This window comes from Pleurodeles waltl, chromosome 1_1 (genome assembly GCF_031143425.1).
Source record: "Pleurodeles waltl isolate 20211129_DDA chromosome 1_1, aPleWal1.hap1.20221129, whole genome shotgun sequence".
Taxonomy (NCBI): domain Eukaryota; kingdom Metazoa; phylum Chordata; class Amphibia; order Caudata; family Salamandridae; genus Pleurodeles; species Pleurodeles waltl.
In genome coordinates, this window is record NC_090436.1 from 869,762,447 (window position 1) to 869,783,532 (window position 21,086).

A 21,086-nucleotide genomic window follows, 5' to 3' on the forward strand; every position below is an offset into this window, starting at 1 on the left:
ACAAGTAGGTCAAGGACCAAAGAGGTTTGGTGCAGACCTTCTTTGGGCAGCAGTTCATGCTCTGTATCTGAACTGGTGATGGAGCCCCACAATATTGGGTGAGAATGTACCATGAGTCTGCTATTGTAGTTGAGGCCACTGGGTGGCACCAAAGTCAACAGGTGTGGTTACTATTTGCCCAGGTCTCACACCCCAGTCAACCAACAACCCAATTTTTTACAACTACTAACACACAAGTAAATTAATCTGCAGCATGCTGATCCAATTCCCTCAGGCTTACATTCATGGTCTGGGGTCTCGGAATCCAGCAGTAAGAATGGAAGACACAAATTCATCAAATCACAGTAACCAGTAGCCACAAAGGAAGTAATCTGTTCCAGTGCTGCCAGTGGCCAGTTCAGGCAGCACCAGCCAATTGGAGGGGCACCCCGAATCAGACTGAAGGAACAGAAAACTTGTCCATTGCCCTTCCAAAACCTCTGCAATGCACTAAACACAGTGAGAGAGCTACCATAGCAGCTAACAAGTTTGCTAATGCACATGGGTGCACCCAACTGGGGTGAGTGCTTCACAAATAAAATGGGCTACAAACTTCAATGTTCTACATCTACACTGTCAACCATGCATCTAGTGGGGTCGCCAACGGTCTCTGTCGCAGTAGGCCTCTACAAGCATGGTGCACAAAACAGAGGATAGCGTATGGGGCTCGGCTAAATACACAAGGTGCTACAATATAGGAATAACGAGTCTTGTAGACTGAAAACAGACAGCGCAAAAGGCAGTTGTACTTCTCCTTGCACATGAGGCAATTAACTATTTAAAACTGTCAGCCATTTCGATGGGCCGCCCAGGCATCAAGAGTACTGCAGAGGTGCGTCATTCTTGGAGTCCTAACTGCCACTCTCTCGGGGTGCCACTTTCGAAACACTGCTAATTTCTTCTCCTCGCGTTATTAAGAACATGATTCGAGGGCTTCACAAATAAATATTTCACTTTCAGTATTAAACAAGATATAGACGTGTATTGACCTTTTCTGCAAAGAATCCATAATATGTACATGTGTTCATTTTGTTTTTATTAAAACTAAATGTATATTTCTGAGAAGCATTAATTGTTCTCTGCATCCAAACTGAGCAAGTTATTCAGAAAACTCATAGGTACCTAACTTAGGATCTTTACGTACAGAATCTGTACAAAGTAAGAAGGTATATGTGGGTGCTGTTCATGTGTCCATCACTGATATCTTGAATATTGTTTAACTGCCATAGTCACTCCTTCTGTCATTTAGATCCTTAGATCCAGAGAGCCACTATAAAATTGCTATTGTTGTTTTTGCTTTATTTTTAGTAGATTTATGAGGATTCATATAGTGATGGGAGGTTCATGTTGCAGTTTTAAAAAATTGTGAAAACAAATGAAAATACAGTTGCAGTCTGGGAATCGGTTTCCTTATCAAAAGAAATTGAAACGCCATATAGAAAACGTAAAAACATAGTTAATTTCTGAAGTCAGCGAGATACTGCACCAGCTCACATAAACTCGCCCAATTTTCATGCAATAAAAAAGTTACAAATTGCACAGTGATCAGGAAAACAAAGTGAATTAAAATGTGTTGTTGTAGTCATAGACATTTATTTAAAAATAATTTATGGAGGTAAAAAATATTAATTTGTTTGGATAGCAATACAGTACTACATATGTAAATTTGGATTCATATTTTTTTGGGGGAGTAATGCCCCTTTCATGGGATAATCACGACTCTTGTAAGTTGATTCATTAAATGAGTTTAACTTCCTGTTGGCTATGGCAAACATCGGACAGGCTTAACTTAGTGCAATGTGTAAAGTATTAATGCAGGAAAAAAAGTAAAAAAGTAAAAACACCAAGATATAAAAATCACAAAACAAGGTACAACAACAGAGTGAATTTTAGTAAACAAAATGACAAAAATCTGATTAGGGAAACAGGTGATATGAATTTTTAAAGACTTGGCTAAAAAAAGAGCCAAAAAGTACAAAGCTCCTATGGTAGACAGTGGTAGCCAGTGGTGGCGGTATACCGAGAACTAGGTGCGATTTGAGACCAACTGCAATGAAGCCCCAGCTGGATACATCAAGTGGATTTGTCCTGGTGAGAGCCTGGAAGTCAAAAAGTTCACTAAAGTTTTAAAGCCCTAAATCTAAAAAGGACTCTGTCATTTTTCTGAATTAAAAGCTATCTACTTATTAGGCAAATCAGAAATTGTAGCTGCTGCAATGGAACGGCCAGTTGGGTACGTGCTGCAGGGTGGTTCTACTATGGACCTTGAGCTTTTAATGGTTTTGTTTCAAAACATTTCTGAGGCCCAAAGCAGAAAGAAACTTTGCTACTTTTTAGAGATGCTTGAGCCTTTCAGGGGAACAAATCTGCATTTTAATCCAATGCAGAGAAACTGCTGGTTGGGTACTTTTTGTAGTAAGTCCATTTGGCTCTGGAGCCAAAGTTTTCACAAATTTCCAAACTTTTTCCTGCTGTTCAAGCAACCACAGAAGTACACTTCTGAACCCCACAGAATCTCAGGAGGGCACCTAAATGCCTTTCAAGGTGGCAGGCAGAGGCCACCAGCAAACTCCCTCCCATGTTCCATTAGCCAGTGGTCAGCTGGGAATAGTAGAGAAAATGTCTCTTGCAGCTTCTTTGTCCCTGTAGCCACAAAGGAGGTCAGCCAACTGGCCTTTGGAGGCCACATCTTTGTCCTGAGTATAAACGGAAGCAGGCCCAGTCCTTCAGAGCCACACTTAGGTCAGAGACGGCTGGTCTGGTCCTAGTGCCATATATGCCTGGTCCCAGCTGGTAAGCGGGGTGGGTGCTCCTGGGCACTTCCTGACCAATGGGGTAAAAGTACCCAGAGGTAATCCTACCCACTTTTTCAGTAATTCCTTTTAGCCATTCTGCACATGGACTCAAACTACCATGTGTTAGTGCATTTTCAAGATGGCAAAAGTCTTTGGCCACACTAAACTTGGACTCTGAGGGTTGCGGATATGTTAAGCAGTGCACTATGGTTATCACTAGTTTGCTTCCACATCTAACACTAAACTCCATTTTGAAGCAGGCAGTGTACTAACAACAAACTCAGATTCAGAAGTCAGGTGGGACAAAGGCAGGGTCCTTTTGCAACCAGATAGTGGATACACAGGAATAGTCCTGACATCCTGTTCTCTCCCTTTCAAGTGCACCAAAGAATTACATTTGGCTCAATAGGCCTGTTGGGCAAAATTTGACACTATGGTGTCAGCAAAATGCCAACTAGGCCCTATCCTCCCTAGTCTATTGAGCTCAGAGAAGTCATCTCTGCCAATTTAAGTCAGCCTATTTCGTGCTCATGGACGAATTTCATATCTCTTCCCTGGCGGGCACAGGCTGGGAGTTGATGGAGAGTTAATGCAAATTAGTCTCCAGAAACTTCAAGGAGGGAAAAAGTAACTTTTTAAAAGTTACTTTTCCTCAATATGTGATAAAAATCTGACTTTAATTTTGAGTTGTATTTTAAATAACTAATAAAAAATAGTTGTTTAATTATTTTTCTAGCTGGCCCATTCCTGAAATAAAGTGTTTGTATTTTTATCTGTCCTTTGTGAAAATTGTTTTTAGGGCCTTGTAGCTATAGTGATGTGGTAATATTTTTCTACCTGTCCCATTTTTTAAAACTATGAAATCCACCTTGTGGGATACAAGGCCTAATACATAGGTGGACTTCCTCATGTTTAAAAGGGAGGTCTGCACCTGTGAAAAAGTGCTGTTATGACAGTTCAGATTTCAGCTTTTGCACTGCGGAAGCCTGGCTATCCAGGATAGCCTGATCAAAAGCCAGTATACAAGTGCATGCTATTATGAAAATGTGGAGTACAAACAGTACACATGTATGGCCTGCTATAAAGGATTAAAATGAAAGGCATCATCTGTAAATCAACATTCCAATGATATTAAAGTTGTTTTTTTTTTTCCTTGTGTTTTTATTTTCAGGTATCATGCTTGTCCAGCAGGAGGAGAGCTCCGCTCCATTGCCAGCTAACTCTCCAGTCAAGGAGTTGGTGGTGATGTTAGACCTTAAAAATGAAGAAGAAGAAAAGATTGCAGAGGAACCCCTAACCATTTCGGATCTTGTCTATAACCCCAGTGCTAGCCTTCTGCCCACCCCTGTGGACGAAGGCATAGACATGCTATTTGAAAGTTCTGTCCGCGGAGAAGCTGCAAGGGATGATACCGACTCGTTTGAGGAGCTGGAAGTAGACGAACATGCTTTTTTGATCGCCGAAGAAGAAGAGATGAAGGAAGCCAGGAGAGCCCTGACCTGGGGCTGTGACATTCTGCTGGGAAACATGCAAGTGAATGCTTTTGTTAGGAGCTTTTCGAGGCTTTTCCTTGTGGCACTGTTGCTGGTGCTAGTCGTCTTTCCACTCCTTCTACTGCTACTAGAATCGGGCATTGATGTCTCTTTCCTTCATGAAATCCGCCAGACCCCAGAATTTGAACAGTTCCACAATGAGTACTACTGTCCCCTGAGGCAGTGGCTAGCTAGCAAATTTAGCTTCATCTTTGAAATGATGGGCAACTCGTAAAGAATCAGTTCAACATCGCTGAGGGCTTCATCCAAAAGGGGTGAATTTTTACACTCTTGCCAGGTTCCTGAAAGGCCTACAGGAAACCGGAAGGTTCTTCGCGGGACAGTACTTTTTGATTATACATAAAAGCCTTCAAACCCATCTACTGACAATTAAACACCGATTTGTCCGTTGATCAACTGACTCTAAAATGAACTCAACACAAACAAGCAGGTGAATTTTCTAAAATGTTGACTTCTCTCTACTTTAAGCCGTAGAGGCACTACATGAGTCGCCATTTTGTCTTGTGTTACAAGTAGGTTTGATTTAGCATTACATTCACAGGACCCTGAATTTCAACTTCCATTCTTTCGAGATGGCAACTTGGAAAGTCTGTCAAACCTGATAAGGAAAATTGTGATCTTAACCACTGCCTATACAAGCAAAGTTTATGCTGGTGTTTTTTTTACTATTGTATTTGTTTAAAATATTTTGGTAAACTTTTTGGGAAAAAAATGAAAATTCTTAAATTATTTCAATGTATAGATTGAGTAACATAAAAATGCACAAGGGCATGCCAGACGTTTTTTAAACATGTTTTTTAAACTTTTGGTGAAACATTCAGTTTGTAATATCAATATACGAGGTGACTTTCTGCTTTGGTAGCTTGTCAGGTTTGCAGATAGCGGGAGAGATTACAAGTCGGGATGTAATTATTCTTTAAAAGGGCACAAAAGCAAAGAAATGACTGCAAGCCCAATTGTTCTCGGTCAGCCTACATATCAGCCAGTGCAGATGAAGGCAGGAGTATGCTTTGAAAAAGGTCGGTGGGCCTCTTCAATCTGTGTATATTTACTGTACATATAATGTAAAGATGAATAGGAGGAATACACTCGTACCAGTAGCTGATCATGTACCTAGAGTAGCAGGTATTGACTATGGTACTTGAATGTTAGGGGTCACGTGGCCCAGTAGGTATTTTGTCTGATGTATTCTTAAAAATGAAATTATGTTTCTCTGAACAAACGGTTTAATCTTTCCGTGTGCATGTTTTAGTAGGTGTTCACTGGAGCAGGAAATCAATCCAGGGCCCTAATTATCTCTAATGACCTTATTACATTCTTTAACTATGTTAAGTTTGCATCACTCATAGAACATCCATAGAAAGAGGCGGCAGATGAAGAGCTCATTTCCCTCCCTGCAACAAAACACTAGGGGACAGATGTATCTAAGCTTTTTGCATTTGCAAACGAGCGAATGTGAATGCAAAAAGCCATTTCAGAAAGTATCAAAGGCATTCTGAATGCAATTTTAAGGACTTGCTAAAATAGCGATTCCTTAAAATTGCGACCATGTTTAGACAGTTGCAAATTGCGACTCTCTAAATAAGAAATCGCAAATAAGGACTCCTTATTTGTGATTTCTGAAGCACATGTTAGAAGTAATTCCTTAATGCGAATTGGGCATTAAGGAATCGATATTACCACCAAGTTGAACTTGGTGGTAACCATGTACAAATTCTAAAAATGCATTAAAAATGCATTTTTAAAATCTACATGTAAAGCACACATTACCTTTTGGCATGTGTGCACCTTACATGTTGTAAAAAATGTTTTGGGGTGCAGCAGAGGGGGCCTTAGGCCCCCAGCACCCTGGACTTTGCATTTCCCAAAATTGCGAATTCCAATTAGGAATTCGCAATTTGGGACATGCAAAATATTCACAAATATGGGCAGAGAGGCCCATAGATGCGAATGGGGGCTGTATCGCAATTTGCGATTCGGTAATAGCATTTGCGATTTTTAAGAAATCGATAGTACCGAATCGCAAATGTGATACATTGCATTTTGCGAATCAGAAATAGCCATTTCTTAAAAATCGCTATTTCCGATTCGCAAAATGCATTCTTGATACATCTGGCCCTTGATCCTTTTCATATCCAATACTAAAAGGTACAAAATATTCTGCAACTCTTTTGTTTGCATTTTACCTTCAGGTAAATACATATAAAATATAAACCACATACCATAATTGAAAAATAAATGCAAGTTAAGAGGTGGGAAATGCACTCTTAGGTTATGAAAACTCAATGGGTAAATGCAGTCACTACAGATGTCTGTGTGTGTAACCAGACAGTCATAGAATTGAATCCTAGTTGGCACACTGGGGAACAGTGGCCTGTATTTATAGTGCTCCGAGGCCCCAGCTTATGAATGAAAGCAGTGTTAATGTGCACACCATTCTTCTAAAATGAGCTTGAATTCACTATGTGAGAGGCTGTTGCAAACTGTGTTATGAGATTTAGGGCCTGATGTAAAGTGTGGTGGAGAGGTTACTCTGTCACTAAGGTGACAGATATCCTGTCTGCCGTATTACAGGTCCCTAAGGCTATAATGAAATTGTAATAGAGCTGACCCCCTCCGCCAAACTCTAAATCAGTCCTTAGTTTTTAAGATGTAACAAGTGTTTTCAAAATACATATTTTAATGGGAAAGTCATGCAGCTCAGCAAAGCTAGTTGCCTTGCTGTAGCTGTATGACAGGGAAAGGGCAGGAATGCACTGTATTTAAAATACTATGGCACATTCCTGCCTTTGTCCCTGTGCTGGCACCATTTTAGCTGCCTAGCGCCAATGAGGGCACCCTTGCACCATCGTGCAATGGTGCCTGTGTTGTAAGGAGAATTGTTCCCATGGGGCATATTCCTCTTTGCAGAATGCAGCACACATAGAAAGAGGGAGTGACAAGAAAAAGTAAAGATAGCTTTTCTTGTTATGCCTCACCTGGGAGGGTGTAGCATTTTAGTGCATTTCCATGTCTACCACTTTTGGTAAATCTGGGAATGCATCAAATCCATGGATGTTGATGGGAACACCCACACAAAATCCATGGAACACCTCCCTGGGGCAGAGTAACGAAACAAAGCGATGTGTGCTGTGTTACATTATGCCATATTTATCAAGCCACTCAGGGCCACACAAGGTGACCTTACGTGGCTTGATAAATCGCATTTTGGGCTTGCGTGCACTTGCATAAAATTGCGTGATGCAAGAGCTACCAACCCCTGTCATAAATATGCCCCTAAATCTTTGTCACCAAGAAGCCTCAAATGCCTCAAATGACTGCATCAATTAGAGCCACATGATGGCTCCCAAGTAGCCTTAGTTTAGCTGTTTAACCAATTGCACACATTTACATTTCTTTTAGACAGCAGGCACTCTTGCGCAAATAGATCCAGATTACTACATCATTTATGGTACAAAGTGTTTCTATAGCGTTTTGTGCACCATTACATGGCATATTTACCATTCTGCAATTGTGATTAGTGACATTGATTCATTGCTGACACTCAATGGAAATCACTGGAGTGATCTAACCACGCAAAAAGGATTTAAGTAAAGGAATGCTGAGTTGTGCCATGAGGCAGCAATATGAACATTTGCTATGGGGTGGCTCTTATTATGAACAAATCCTGAATACATACTTTTGAATGCAGCTCTTCAGGCAGAGATTGTCCGACTTGGAAGAGTTGTTTTTACTCTTCATGATGTTCAGATTGTTGATGGGCAGTCTAAGCACGCTTAATACCATTAATACCATTATTGCATTTCAGCTGGTAGATGGAAGTTCACGACTGACATTTATCTAGACTCTTGTTCCAAAGAAGTGTATATTTTGTAGGTATGCTTTATAGTCCTTTTTATGAATTTAATTGAGGTCAAATATTTAATAAAATGCAATGTGGGGGGGGGGGAGTTAAAGTACCTTACCCTCCATCGGAATGGTTTGGGTCATGTGTCCCAATAAAGGGTCTAGTTAATGGTGGGTTCTACAGTGATCATGTTTTTACTAGCTAATGGGGGTGGCCCTGAGATGCCTCTGAGCATGGTCAAATTATTTGTATCCCATCCTCTGGGCCTGTGCAGAAGACTGTCCGCTCTGGCTGTTTTTCAGGGCTGCCTAAGTGCAGCCTTAACATTGTAGATTCTCAGTGGTTATGGGAAGATGGAATCCTCTAGGAGAGGATAGCCCCAACTCGACTGCTTCAACTTAGATGGCTTTGCTGTGTCTACCACAGTGTAACAGGGTCCATGCTTTTGAGCCTCCTTATTCTCTAAGGGCTGCTGTCTCAACTTTGCAATCAATGGCTACAGGCTTTATTGAGGAGCCTGTTGTGCTATTGTTTGAACAACAAATGCTCTTTTAATTTACAAAACATTTTACATATGAAGCACACAATCAGGTATTTGCATGTTTGACTTACCAGATCATCCACCTCTCACATCATAGCATACACTGCACAATTCAAAAATAGTTTAAAAGGTGCATGCCCTTTTCACAAATACCTCCCTTGTGGGCATAGAATCACCTGTGCACATTGAGGAGTGCTGAAATCCTTCTGCATGCAGATGGAGCTAGCCAGTGTACCAGGGTAGGATGGTGCATCTGCATGTTTAAAAAGATACAAACACAGATGTACTCTCCATGACCTTTGCTATCACTATACCTGGCTTCACAGGTGCCAGTCAGGCTTAAAGGAAATATCAGCACATGCAGTGGTCATATCTGCTCCCCTTTCCTGTCATACACTGGTCCTCATAGCTACACAGTACACTAAGTGAGCACTGTGTTCACCAGAACATCCATGAGTCACTGAAGCAGTACACCCGCTTCATTCCACATGCTCTGTCCACACTTAGGGGCAGATTTATCAATATTTCATGCAGCGTAGCAAGCCTCCTTGCTGTGCTGCGTGAAATGGAAAGTGCAGGAATGTGCCTTATTTAACATGATACAGCGCATTCTTGTCCTTTCCTTGTGCTGGTACACAATGTTCTATACCAATGCAGGCACCATAGTGCACGGGGCCTGTGTTGTAAGCAGGATTATTTTTGTGCAAGAAGGGGCACGTGCCTGCAAAAAAACAATCCTCTGGGGCATTTTCCTGTTTCTAAGTCTGCTGCAGGATGCAGTTGCAGGATGCAGCAGACTTACAAAGAGGAAACAACGAGGAGAAATAAAGATAATTCTCCTTGTTGCGCCTCCCCTGGGAAGGCATAGCATTGTGACGCGCTCCCAGATTTAGCAATGGTGGTAAATCTGGAAATGCCCCAAAATCTATGGGTAGATGTGTGGGAACACCCATACTCCACCTACGGACTCCTACCTGGGGTAGGGTAACGCAAGGCAGTGATTTGTGCTGCCTTGCGTTACTCCAAATTTATCAAGCCACTCAGGGCCATGCAAAATGCTTGTGCGTGGCTTGATACATCTAACGTAGGTTGTGCCTTTCCCTTGCACCCCCTTTAGATTTGAAACCAGATCATTCATGTGCATGACTCTCTGTTGAGGCATTAACAAGATCACTAACACATTCAGGGCCTCATTCTGACCCTGGCGGTCATAGACCGCCAGGGTGGAGGCCAGAGGTAGCACCGCCAACAGGCTGGCGGTGCTACATGGGCAATTCTGACCGCGGCGGTAAAGCCGCGGTCAGAAAAGGGCAACCGGCGGTTTCCCGCCGGTTTACCCCTGCCCAAGGGAATCCTCCATGGCGGCGCTGCTTGCAGCGCCGCCATGGGGATTCCGACCCCCTTCCCGCCATCCTGTTCCTGGCGGTTGTTACCGCCAGGAACAGGATGGCGGGAACGGGTGTCGTGGGGCCCCTGGGGGCCCCTGCACTGCCCATGCCACTGGCATGGGCAGTGCAGGGGCCCCCTAACAGGGCCCCATTAAGATTTTCAGTGTCTGCCTTGCAGACACTGAAAATCGCGACGGGTGCCACTGCACCAGTCGCACCCCTTCAACTCCGCCGGCTCCATTCGGAGCCGGCTTCATTGTTGAAGGGGCTTTCCCGCTGGGCCGGCGGGCGGCCTTCTGGCGGTCGCCCGCTGGCCCAGCGGGAAAGTCGGAATGACCGTTGCGGTCTGTTGACCGCAGAGCGATCTTCCGACGGGGTTACATGGGCGGGCGGCCTCCGCCGCCCACCAAAGTCGGAATGACCCCCTCAGTCAGTTGATAACACAGTATGGAAGCAGGAACATATAGAACAGAGTAAAAGATAGAACACAGTTGGATGGGAGGGAGGGTGAAGCAAAGAGCAGTGGGACATGGATCAGAGAGTGGGGGATGCAGAACAACATTAGGCACAGAAGGAGTACAGAAGACTGGCAAGTACAGGAAGAAGTGGGCGTGAGATTTATTGGGAGATGGTGGTGTGCTGGGCAGAGTGAAGGGTCTATCGACACTCAGAGGGAGGGGGCGGAAACTTGACAGAAAATGAGGCTGATGTTTAGAAACACATTCTGTAGGGATTGCTGTGGAGCACAGAAGCAGAAGGGATAGAGTCAGTGCATAGAAAAGCACATAAAGGGTGAGAGAGAAACTGCTGAGCACATTCTGTTTATATTGAGAGGCAGAGAGAGAGAGAGAGAGCATGAGTGAGTACTGGAGCAATAGAACAGAGGGACAAATTCAAAGAAGTAGTGGTGCATGAAAACAACATTTACAATCATAAATGCTACATCCTGAGTCACGGGATAAGCATATGTGTAATTTTAGGATTCAAAAGTACTCCATTAAGTCACCATTAAGCATTACAACATTTTCCCCTTCCAAAGCACTGTGAGATAAAGATTATGGACTACAAAGAAGAGTGCCCTGGGAGGTGCTCTGGAAAATGCAAGGGAAACCAACAAACCCATATATCAGTGGGCATGCACAAATATTTGGCATGGCCGTTTCCACCCTGGAAACACTCATGATGAAATAAATCTGCCTTTATTGTGGGAATGGGAAGTAGTACATGAACACCTCCAAATTTCCTGGACATGTAAAGAAAGGTTTTTTTCCTTTGATGATAAGAGAATCGTTACATCAATATGAAAATGCAAATTTCCTCAGAAAAGTAACAAGTGGTGATTGGACGTGTTTGATTGAATCTTAACCACTCCATTTGCTTTGGTCAGCATTCCATTGTGACTGAGGCAAAAGTTGTTTGCATATGGTTGGTTACTGTCCATAATGGCACAGTGAGCAAAAACTCATTTAGAAATGCTGCTTTGAGCAGCTGCCAGTGGCTAAGAATAATTCAAGCTTTTCCACCCACTGTGTTTTTCTGTGATTAGCCACGGGAGCCAAGGGTCTGCTTGGCACTAGTATATCAATATACAACCTCGCTTCATATTATGTTTCCATGATATGGCTGAGCATGACTGAAGTATGTGTGGCATTTCTTGTGTTTTCATTCGCAGGGGATAAGCCCTTGGAGTTTGGATTGACTGTCTTTTTTTACGGAGGGAGCATTAATAATTAAAAGTGGTTGGTCCCTGACCGTAGTTACACAGTGAACAAAAACATTATGGAATGTTTCTCGGAGCAATTATCCATACTAAAGAATCATTTGAGCATTCAATCAATCACTTTTTGTGTGTTCAAGTCATCACTTCTGTCCTGGGGGATTTGACAGCCTGAGTGATAAAGTATAGAAGTGGAGGCGCAGTACTCTTGGAAATCTGCAACTGGAATAGATTAAGTATTCCTGGGGTGTGGTAAACTACTCCATATTTTGGACGAATTATTTCCAGCTTTTAAAAAAGTACAGCTGCTCATCGGCCCAAGCTGGAGTCAGAAACGCGTGATGGCTGTGGGATAGATTACTGCAGTACATGGATACCTAAACTCAGGGAAGCAATCCAAATAATCCCTGCAAGAAAACCCAGAGTACTGAAATGTAATCCATTCCAAATTGCCAGCCCACTATATATGACACCATAGCAAATCACCTAGAAGCATCCAAGCACAGCTTGTTGGTGCTTTACCAAAACTATTACATTTAAAGACAATACAGGACACAGAGTAAAAATAGAGGAAGGAGTGAGAGCAGGCCCAGACGCTTGTTACAGAAGAACCAGATACTGATAGCGAGGAGGAGTATAGCCTCCAGCTCATAAGGGTACAGGAGGATAGAGACATGGGACACAGGGAGATACTCAGGGCACAGCATGTGAAACAAAGTACAGAATTATGGGCGGAGTGTGAAGGGTACCTAAACTCTTCGATCTGTGAGTGAGGTGGGTTATAGACCCCCTGGGGCATTGAGGTGGTGAGGGGGTACGGAGCGGGATTAGAGGGATTCACAAGAACAAGGGCAAGAAGACAGTGAAGAGTGAAGAAGTGTGCCAAGAAACAGAGGAGAGTGAGGGTAGAATAAACATGGCTGAACGTGAGAAGGGTTTAAAAGGGATAGTGGGGCGTGACAATGACAATGGACAGAGGAGGAGTGAGGTGAAAAGGGGATGGAGGGTAAAAGATATAAGTAGACGAGAGAGCAAGAAGTAAAAGAATGGGCAGGGCCAGGATGGCTCTACAAATCTGCATCTCACTACATAAGAAACAATAAAGAAATTAGATCATGCATGATACAAGGCGCACTGTAGAACGAGTGCATGGGAGAAACTGATAGGCACAACAGGGACAGCGCAAGGCACAAAGGTATATTGAGGTATTCCTGCTTCCCAGAATTACTAAAACTGCTGTCAGTAATTTCAAGTGTATACCTTCGCATCTGCATTCCTGCACACCCCAGTTTAAGAGCCTAGTCCCAAATGCAGTATTACCAAAGGCTTTTTTGTAGATTTCTATCATCGTTATAAATATGTTCTGCAGATTTTATTAAAGGTAGAAAACTAAACTAAACTGTTAATATCCAAAAGTTTAGAAGTAAACAGTAACGTACCTTTCTGGTGAAAAAAGTAGCATTTCTTAAAGAATGATTGCCACTGTGGAAGATTTGGGTACATAAGTACTGACCCCCTCAACATTACGGTTTAAAAAGAAAACAAGATTGTGAGGCACGTACATTGTCTGCATCCACTGCGTCACATACATCCACTTGCCCTCACCATTGCCATATTGATTTAGCAACAATTTATTTGCGAAAAGTAAAGGTTTCATTTACCTTTCTTGAATAAATCATTTAAAAATAATGGGGAATGGTAAAGGACAGTGGATTTATGCAAATCCTGTGATTGTAGGGTTTACTGCATAATTGTGGATATGCCACATTTGCCACATAGGGGGTCATTCCGACCCTGGCGGTCCATGACCGCCAGGGCGGAGGGCAGCGGAAGCACCGCCAACAGGCTGGCGGTGCTTCCTGGGCTATTCTGACCGCGGCGGTAAAGCCGCGGTCAGAAAAGGGGAACCAGCGGTTTCCCGCCAGTTTTCCCCTGGCCCAGGGAATCCTCCATGGCGGCGCTGCACGGGGATTCCGACCCCCTTCCCACCAGCCTGTTTCTGGCAGTTGTCACCGCCAGAACCAGGATGGCGGGAACGGGTGTCGTGGGGCCCCTGGGGGCCCTGCACTGCCCATGCCAATGGCATGGGCAGTGCAGGGGCCCCCTCACAGGGCCCCATACAGATTTTCACTGTCTGCTTAGCAGACAGTGAAAATCGCGACGGGTGCCACTGCACCCATCGCACCCCTGCAACTCCGCCGGCTCCATTCGGAGCCGGCTTCCTCGTTGCAGGGGCTTTCCTGCTGGGCCGGCGGGCGGCCTTTTGGCGGTCGCCCGCCGGCCCAGCGGGAAAGTTGGAATGGCCGCCGCGGTCTTTGACCGCGGGGCGGTCAATCGGCGGTAACCGCATGGCGGGCGGCGACCGCCGCCCGCCGCGGTCAGAATGACCGCCATAATTTGGAGATTACACCAACAAGTCGTTCTGTATAGTTTGCATTTTGGGGCATAATTTAGGTAATCTTCCTGCATAATTTTGGAGCTTTTTATTGCCCAACTCACTGATTCATGAATTTAAGTACAACTTATTTCATTATTTTAAGTTTCTCCTGACTTTGCAAACAAAAGAAACGTATCTTACTTTTCTACCATAAATCGCAGAGGGGGTTATTACAACTTTGGAGGAGGTGTTAATCCGTCCCAAAAGTGACGGTAAAGTGACGGATGTACCACCAGCCGTATTACGAGTTCCATAGGATATAATGGACTCGTAATACGGCTGGTGGTATATCCGTCACTTTACCGTCACTTTTGGGACGGATTAACACCTCCTCCAAAGTTGTAATAACCCCCAGAGTTCGGTATCATTTTAATAAAGAGAGAAGTTGAGTTGCCTTTGAGACTTCACGCACTCATTAAATGTCGTTCTGAATCAGCCTCTAAAATTTCAACTACCTATTAGCAAAAGCTCGAAGAGGACACATTCCTTTTTATCTGTATGAATTGTGTATGAATGTTCTCTGAATATTCTCGTCGTGTTCTCATTTTAGATGGTTTGGGGCCAATTTACAAAGATTTAAGGGTATGAAAAGTATTGCTACATGAGTAGTACTTCACATACTCACACCTGCCTCTAGGAATATTTTACGGCATTTTTAGACAGTGCATTTCAGAGCTGGAATCCATAATCGCCAGACACAATAACTCTGGGACATAATGTAAAGGATTTATAATAAGAGACCTGTAACAAATATTACAGATAACTTACATTATACCTTCACAGTATTAATGTATCTGGCAATGCTGGATTCCAAAACTTAACATGCACAGATATATTTCACCAAGTTCAAACAAAGTATCCATTTTCCAATATATGGGGATCTCAGGAGCAGCTTTGCAAGATGAATAGCATCATACCTCAACCAGAAGAGAGTAATGAACCCTTGCCACTGGTGATGTCAACATTATTAACACATTTGTTGTATTTTTCATTCTGAAAGTATGTCATTGTCAAATCCACATAACATTGGTCATTTCTACAAGTACCCTGCTTAGAAGGTGTGCTACTAAACTAGTGATCAAATTTTAGAATATAATGTAGCACCTTCTATAGCAGTTGATGAATGTTATTTTCCATTCATTTAGTCAAGTGGTTGAATGGAATACATCAAACCTATCAACTTCTAAGAGAAGATAGGTCTGGTTAAAAATAGTAAATTAGGAGATGTCTTTGACAGAGAAGGTCATGCTCTCTATTGGGATGGCGGTGGTGTGGCCTACGGAGGCGGTGCAGTGTGGCATAGTGGAGAGGGCCAACTGCAGATGGGATATGGTTTAGTGATGGAAGGATGAAGCTTCTGAAGAAGAGCTGTCTTTTAGTAAGATCTGCAGCTGGATGTTTATACATTCTTTCTTAGACAAATTGGAAATTGTGTTATTTAATTTGCTTTATCATTAACATTTACATGTACATTTTTATTTTAGTATCAGACACTCAAAACTTCCTGAGTGCAAGAAATATCCCAACCAGACAATCCAGAAACAGACGTAAGCAATCATTATAAAACACAGCAGGATAGTAGCATATTATGACCCCCTTATGAATGCAAGATACTATGGGGCAGATTTATAAAAAGTGACCCTGCACCTAGTGCAGTGCTACTTTCCCTGCACCCCTTAGTGCCTCCCTAACACCACCATCTGTGTGCTGTATTTAATATACGGCGCACCATGGCAGTAGTTACGGAACTAGTGTCAGAATTTGTCATGCTAGTTTGGCACTTTGCAGGGTTAGCATAAAAAATTCTGACGTTAATCCTGCAAAGCACCCAAAGGCCCATTGAAGCCAATGGGAGTCTCCTTTTAACACCTGCTCTGAGCAGGTGTCAAAGGTACCAAAAGAAATGATGCAAAGAAATCTCTTAGATTTTTTGAGCCATTTTTTCAACCCCCCTAATGGGAGAATACCCTCTTTGTATACATTGTGACTAGCACAGGCATAAAATAGTGCAAAGAGTTACAAAGTGGCGCAATGCATGCATTTTGGCACAGCAATTTTTGCCTCGTTGGGTCACATTAATGTAAAAAATGAAGCTAATGTGGCACAAGGAGGTGCTAGGGGCTCTTAAATCTGCCCCTTGTATTGCTAATGAAGCCCGTGTACATTGGAAGACTAGAGCTCATAGTTGTTAATGTTTTGCATCAATATGATAAGAATCCTTAACACATTCCTGTTTAAGAAAACAAACTCTCTTTGAACTTCTAGTTCATTATGTATTTGTTTGCAAAAGCATACAGTGTGTACACAATCAAAAATTGTTTTCTTCAGTGCTGAATAGAATTGGAAGAACATGTGGGAAAAGTATTGTGTATTTACGTTTGTGCTTGACATGTACTGTAATATGTTATGTATTTGAACTTTTTGTAGCTGTTCTAATATTTGTAAAAACAGCTCCAGGAGAAGCAAAATTTTACTGTTTATTTAAATGGTTTTAAATGTCCCTTTTACGAGCCTTATGATATTTGTATAGTAAATTAAAACTTTGTATGTCTACATTCAGAATGTTTTGTATGTTACTATTCTTGAAACGTCCTAATTAAACAGAAACTAAAGTAACCACTTCTTTGTATCCAATGTTTCTGTGCTACATTTGTTGTTTCTTCGCAAAGTGAGACTAATTCACAGTTATCCCCTAATTTATCAAAATAATACAGCATTGGTACATAGATCTCCCTTATTAGGGATGAGCAGAGAGGGATAGCAGGGAGTGATGACATTGGAGGCTATGATCTAAATTTTCTGGCAGAACATACACTTTTTAAAACCTCTAAGTGTTGTGACATCACCCCTCCCCCTTCTCCATACTGATCCCTTTTTTCTGCACGTTTTGGCAGTTTTTACTTAAGCCTTCATAATGTTTTTCTACAAAATAAATCCAAGCCAAACTTACATCCCTTTTTCCCACGTGCTGGAAATTCTAAAGGTGTGCTCTGTTCATGGACTGTTCATGGACTCCTTTGAGGGGAATGGAGAAAATACTGAAATCTTGCTGTTTTTTGGATAATCGGGATAAGAAGTGCTGTGCACAAAGTGTATGATTTTTTGTTATAGCATCAACAAAAGATTTTGTGCAACAAGCAGAGTTGTAAAACCATCAGCTTTTCACCCTATATCTTGCAATTTTCTGAGTAGTAGTAAATATTTCTTATTTTTGCAGTTTATCCAGATGTTCAGTTTTTAGTGGTAAAGAGGTATGAAACCTACAGTCAATACCTGAAAGCTGTATATTTCTGAAAATTAGACAATATTCTGAATTCAGCAACGTGTCATCTCTTCGTTCTGATTTCCAAAACTATCATACTGTTACACCCATCAATCTCTTCTAATTGCAGGAATATACAGCGTTTGTTGGTTGTCTGAAAATGCAAGCTACCTAGAGCCATTACCTGATGTACAGTTTAAAATTATTTTTCATTATGTATTGACTATGCCTGGATTCATAAAGTAAAATCTAATGACTGGAAAAGGGGTATGAGAGAAGCTTCATTTTGTAAATGTACCCACGAATTTGAGTTAAGCAACAGTAGTTATTTGTTGGACTGAATTTGGGGTCACCCACAATGGCAAGTGACTAGAAGGGCATATTACAAAAAGTGTCCTTTCCTTCACAATAACTTAAAATTTTCCTTTGATTTTCAATCAAATTAGCTAAGTGTGTAACTCTGGTATTTGGGCCTAGCGTTGGCTGGGACCCAAGGAAACCTGCCAGCCCTAGACAATTCTGAAAACTTGACAGCTGGGGAAGTCTAGTTTGGTGTGGCCTATGTGGATCCTATCACCATTTCAGACCCAAAATCGCCTGAAACAACAAATGCTGACTTTTCTTACATTTCTGAGAGGGAATGTTCCAAAATCCATGGGGGTAAAAAAAAATCCTACCGCCCAGCGTTCCCACATTTCTCCAGATAACGACAGTACCTCACTTGTGTGGCATGGCCAGTCACCAATGCAACAGGGAAGTCTCCAAATGCAAAGGGGAATTATTAAAAATGATACCGCACCTGTATGGCTGGGCCTCTTATATCAGATAAGAACATATGGACAACTGCCTGAAGCTCAACAAGGGAAGACAGAGGCACTGATTTTCAGAAACAAAAGCTCACCATGGGATGCAACCTTGTGCCCCTCAGACCTCGATCCTACTCCTACCCTCAGTGACCACACTAAGTATCTAGGCATCATTCTGGACAACAAGTTAAACATGATGAGTCAGGTATCTCCATCTCCTCCTCCTACTTTTTCATCTTCTGCATACTTCGTAAGAGATTCAAATGGCTACCCCAGAGCTCCAGATGCACCAACCCCAAGGCTCTAATCCAATCGACTGGGCTATGGCACTGCTCTCTAGGCAGGCATCGCAGCTCACCTCCTCCAACGACTACAGACCATGCAGAATGCTGCAACCAGACTCATCATGGATCTCCCTAGACAAACCCCCTACATCATGGAACTCTACTGCCCCCTGTACAGAAGAGATGCCAGCTCAAGCTCCTGATCCATGCATACAAGGCCTTACACAACTGTGGACTCACCTACTTGAACTACCACCTGAACTTCCGTCAGCCCAATGGACATCTCCTCTCCATGTCCGTTTCTCTAAACCTCACCCCTGCTTCCAATGTAGCAGATGTGGAGGTTGTTTCTTTTCCTACCTAGCAGTGAAGACTTGGAACATACTACCCTTTCATCTACCAGACCTTCCCATCACTTCCAAAGTTCTGAAAGTGCCTGAAGACTTGGCTATTAAGCAAATCAATTGAACTCTGCCAGCACCTGACGGGTGACAAGTAGCACTCTACAAATGGACTGATTGATTGATTGATGGAGTGACCATATAAAGTAAATGTACTATCATTGTGGCTGTGCATTGTTACTCCTTTAGTCCATTCTTACTTTAGGCAATTTTCCCTCCCACACACGGGCTACTGTTTGCATCAGGAGTAGTGTGAAAATGCAGGTCGGTAAGACTTTTTCATTCTTTGTATGTTGTTGAGCTTTTCAATCACATAAATGTATGGAGCATTATTTTTGGTCACCCATTCTTTGAAATTGCAAGTGCCAGGTGGATTAAAAAAGCATGTACAGATCTATAGAAGGACACACCACCCCAGACTCCCCAGAGTGTCTACTATTCAGAAATGTCTGAGAAGTGGAGGATTTCCTAGATTCCGGTTGCTCCATAACCCAAATATTTAAGACACATGCTATGTAAAGTCTGATGCAATGTTAGACTTTTGTTTCCCATACAAAAACACACACATACACACCAGGTGTAATTTGTGTTGGGAGAAGCTTGAGATGAATACAATATTTCTCTTTGATAGGCAAAATTAGACTTACAGTTGAGATACTAAAATTCGACTAGTGGTGTACTCATTACATTTTCTCTCTTCGCAGAAGTATGTTGTATTATTCTTTTGACTATCTGGTAGAAGTTGTATAGGAAGTAAGACAAACACCCACATAGTATGGCATGTTTCATCTAAGCGATTTCCTTGCACCATTTCTTTTAGCACTTTTAATGCCTGCTCAGAGCAGGCCTTAAAAGGGGCCTTCCATTATTTATACTGGACCCCTGTGTACTCTGCAGGAGTAGTGACAAAATTTTGCTGCTACTCCTGCAGAGTACATCAAAAACAAAAAAAAACAATTACACTATAGCCCCCTACCCTGCATCAAGTTGTGCTGTATTTTAAATACGGCGCACACATGGTGGCAGTAGGGAGCACTTAGGGGTGCAAGGAAAGTGGCACAACACTAGGTGCAGTGCCACTTTTCTTAAATCTGCCCCTAAATCTAATGAGGGCCTAAAGGATATAATCATTGATTTAGTCCCACTCTCCTTAGCCAGTAAGCACAAAACATATTCAATACAAGTAAACAGTTAGAACATGTACACATTAGTTCATATATATATATGTATATATATATAAATGTACCTTAATCAAAAAAGTCTCTCCCACATACTGATGACACTAACCAGTACATCACAATTTCATTGACTGAGTTCACAGGTCCACACAGTAAAGGAAAAAAGTCTGCATTGTTTGATTGTACAAGCAAGGTGTGGTTGCTTGAAGGAAGTGTGCATTCATATAATGGGTCAAGACGTTGCGGGTAAAGGAGCACCTTAAAAAGGCAAAAATTAAAATATTGTGTTTTACAATAAACATGATTGTATATGTAATATTTAACCAAAAATCACCTTTGTAAAACGTGTTTCGCTGTGGACATAATGGTCACCTTATTGTGTAACCAACGTGTATGCTTTGGACATGTCTGTGGGCTTTCATTGGCTTGAGAGTGACATTGTCTCAACTAATTTTCAGACGTCTAAAATTGTGAAAGTCTTATAATTGTGGCCTTCTGTAGTCAGAAAAGAGGGTGTGCATTCCCGAGATTATTAACTGATTCACTGGAGGTCGGTTCCCATGTCTGTAGAGTTCCTTCTACGCATGGGCACTGTTTACACTAACAGGTGAAAGAACTGAGTCACATAGGTCCATTAGTGAAGATCGAACCAGCATGGTGGACTTGCCTAAGATGAATTTGAACTTCCACCGCTTGCTTATGCAGTGAGAAATAAAAAAATCAGTATCTACTACATGTCTAATAAATAACGAATACAACAGCAATTATTCTAACATTTACTCCAATACGTGTTGTTTTGTAATTTTGGAAAAGGTTAATCCTATATCACTGCTGTTGT

At 42.2% G+C, this 21,086-nt stretch overlaps 1 protein-coding gene across 1 annotated transcript in view; it reads left to right on the plus strand.

Annotated features, from left to right (window-relative positions):
- Positions 1–5,092, plus strand: part of FRMD3 (FERM domain containing 3) — a 530,236-nt gene extending 525,144 nt beyond the window's left edge. The window contains exon 14 of the mRNA XM_069229965.1: positions 4,006–5,092. Coding sequence (XP_069086066.1) covers positions 4,006–4,601 — 596 coding nt within the window. The 3' untranslated portion in view covers positions 4,602–5,092. The remainder of the gene's footprint in view (positions 1–4,005) is intronic.
- Positions 5,093–21,086: the final 15,994 nt, after the last annotated feature.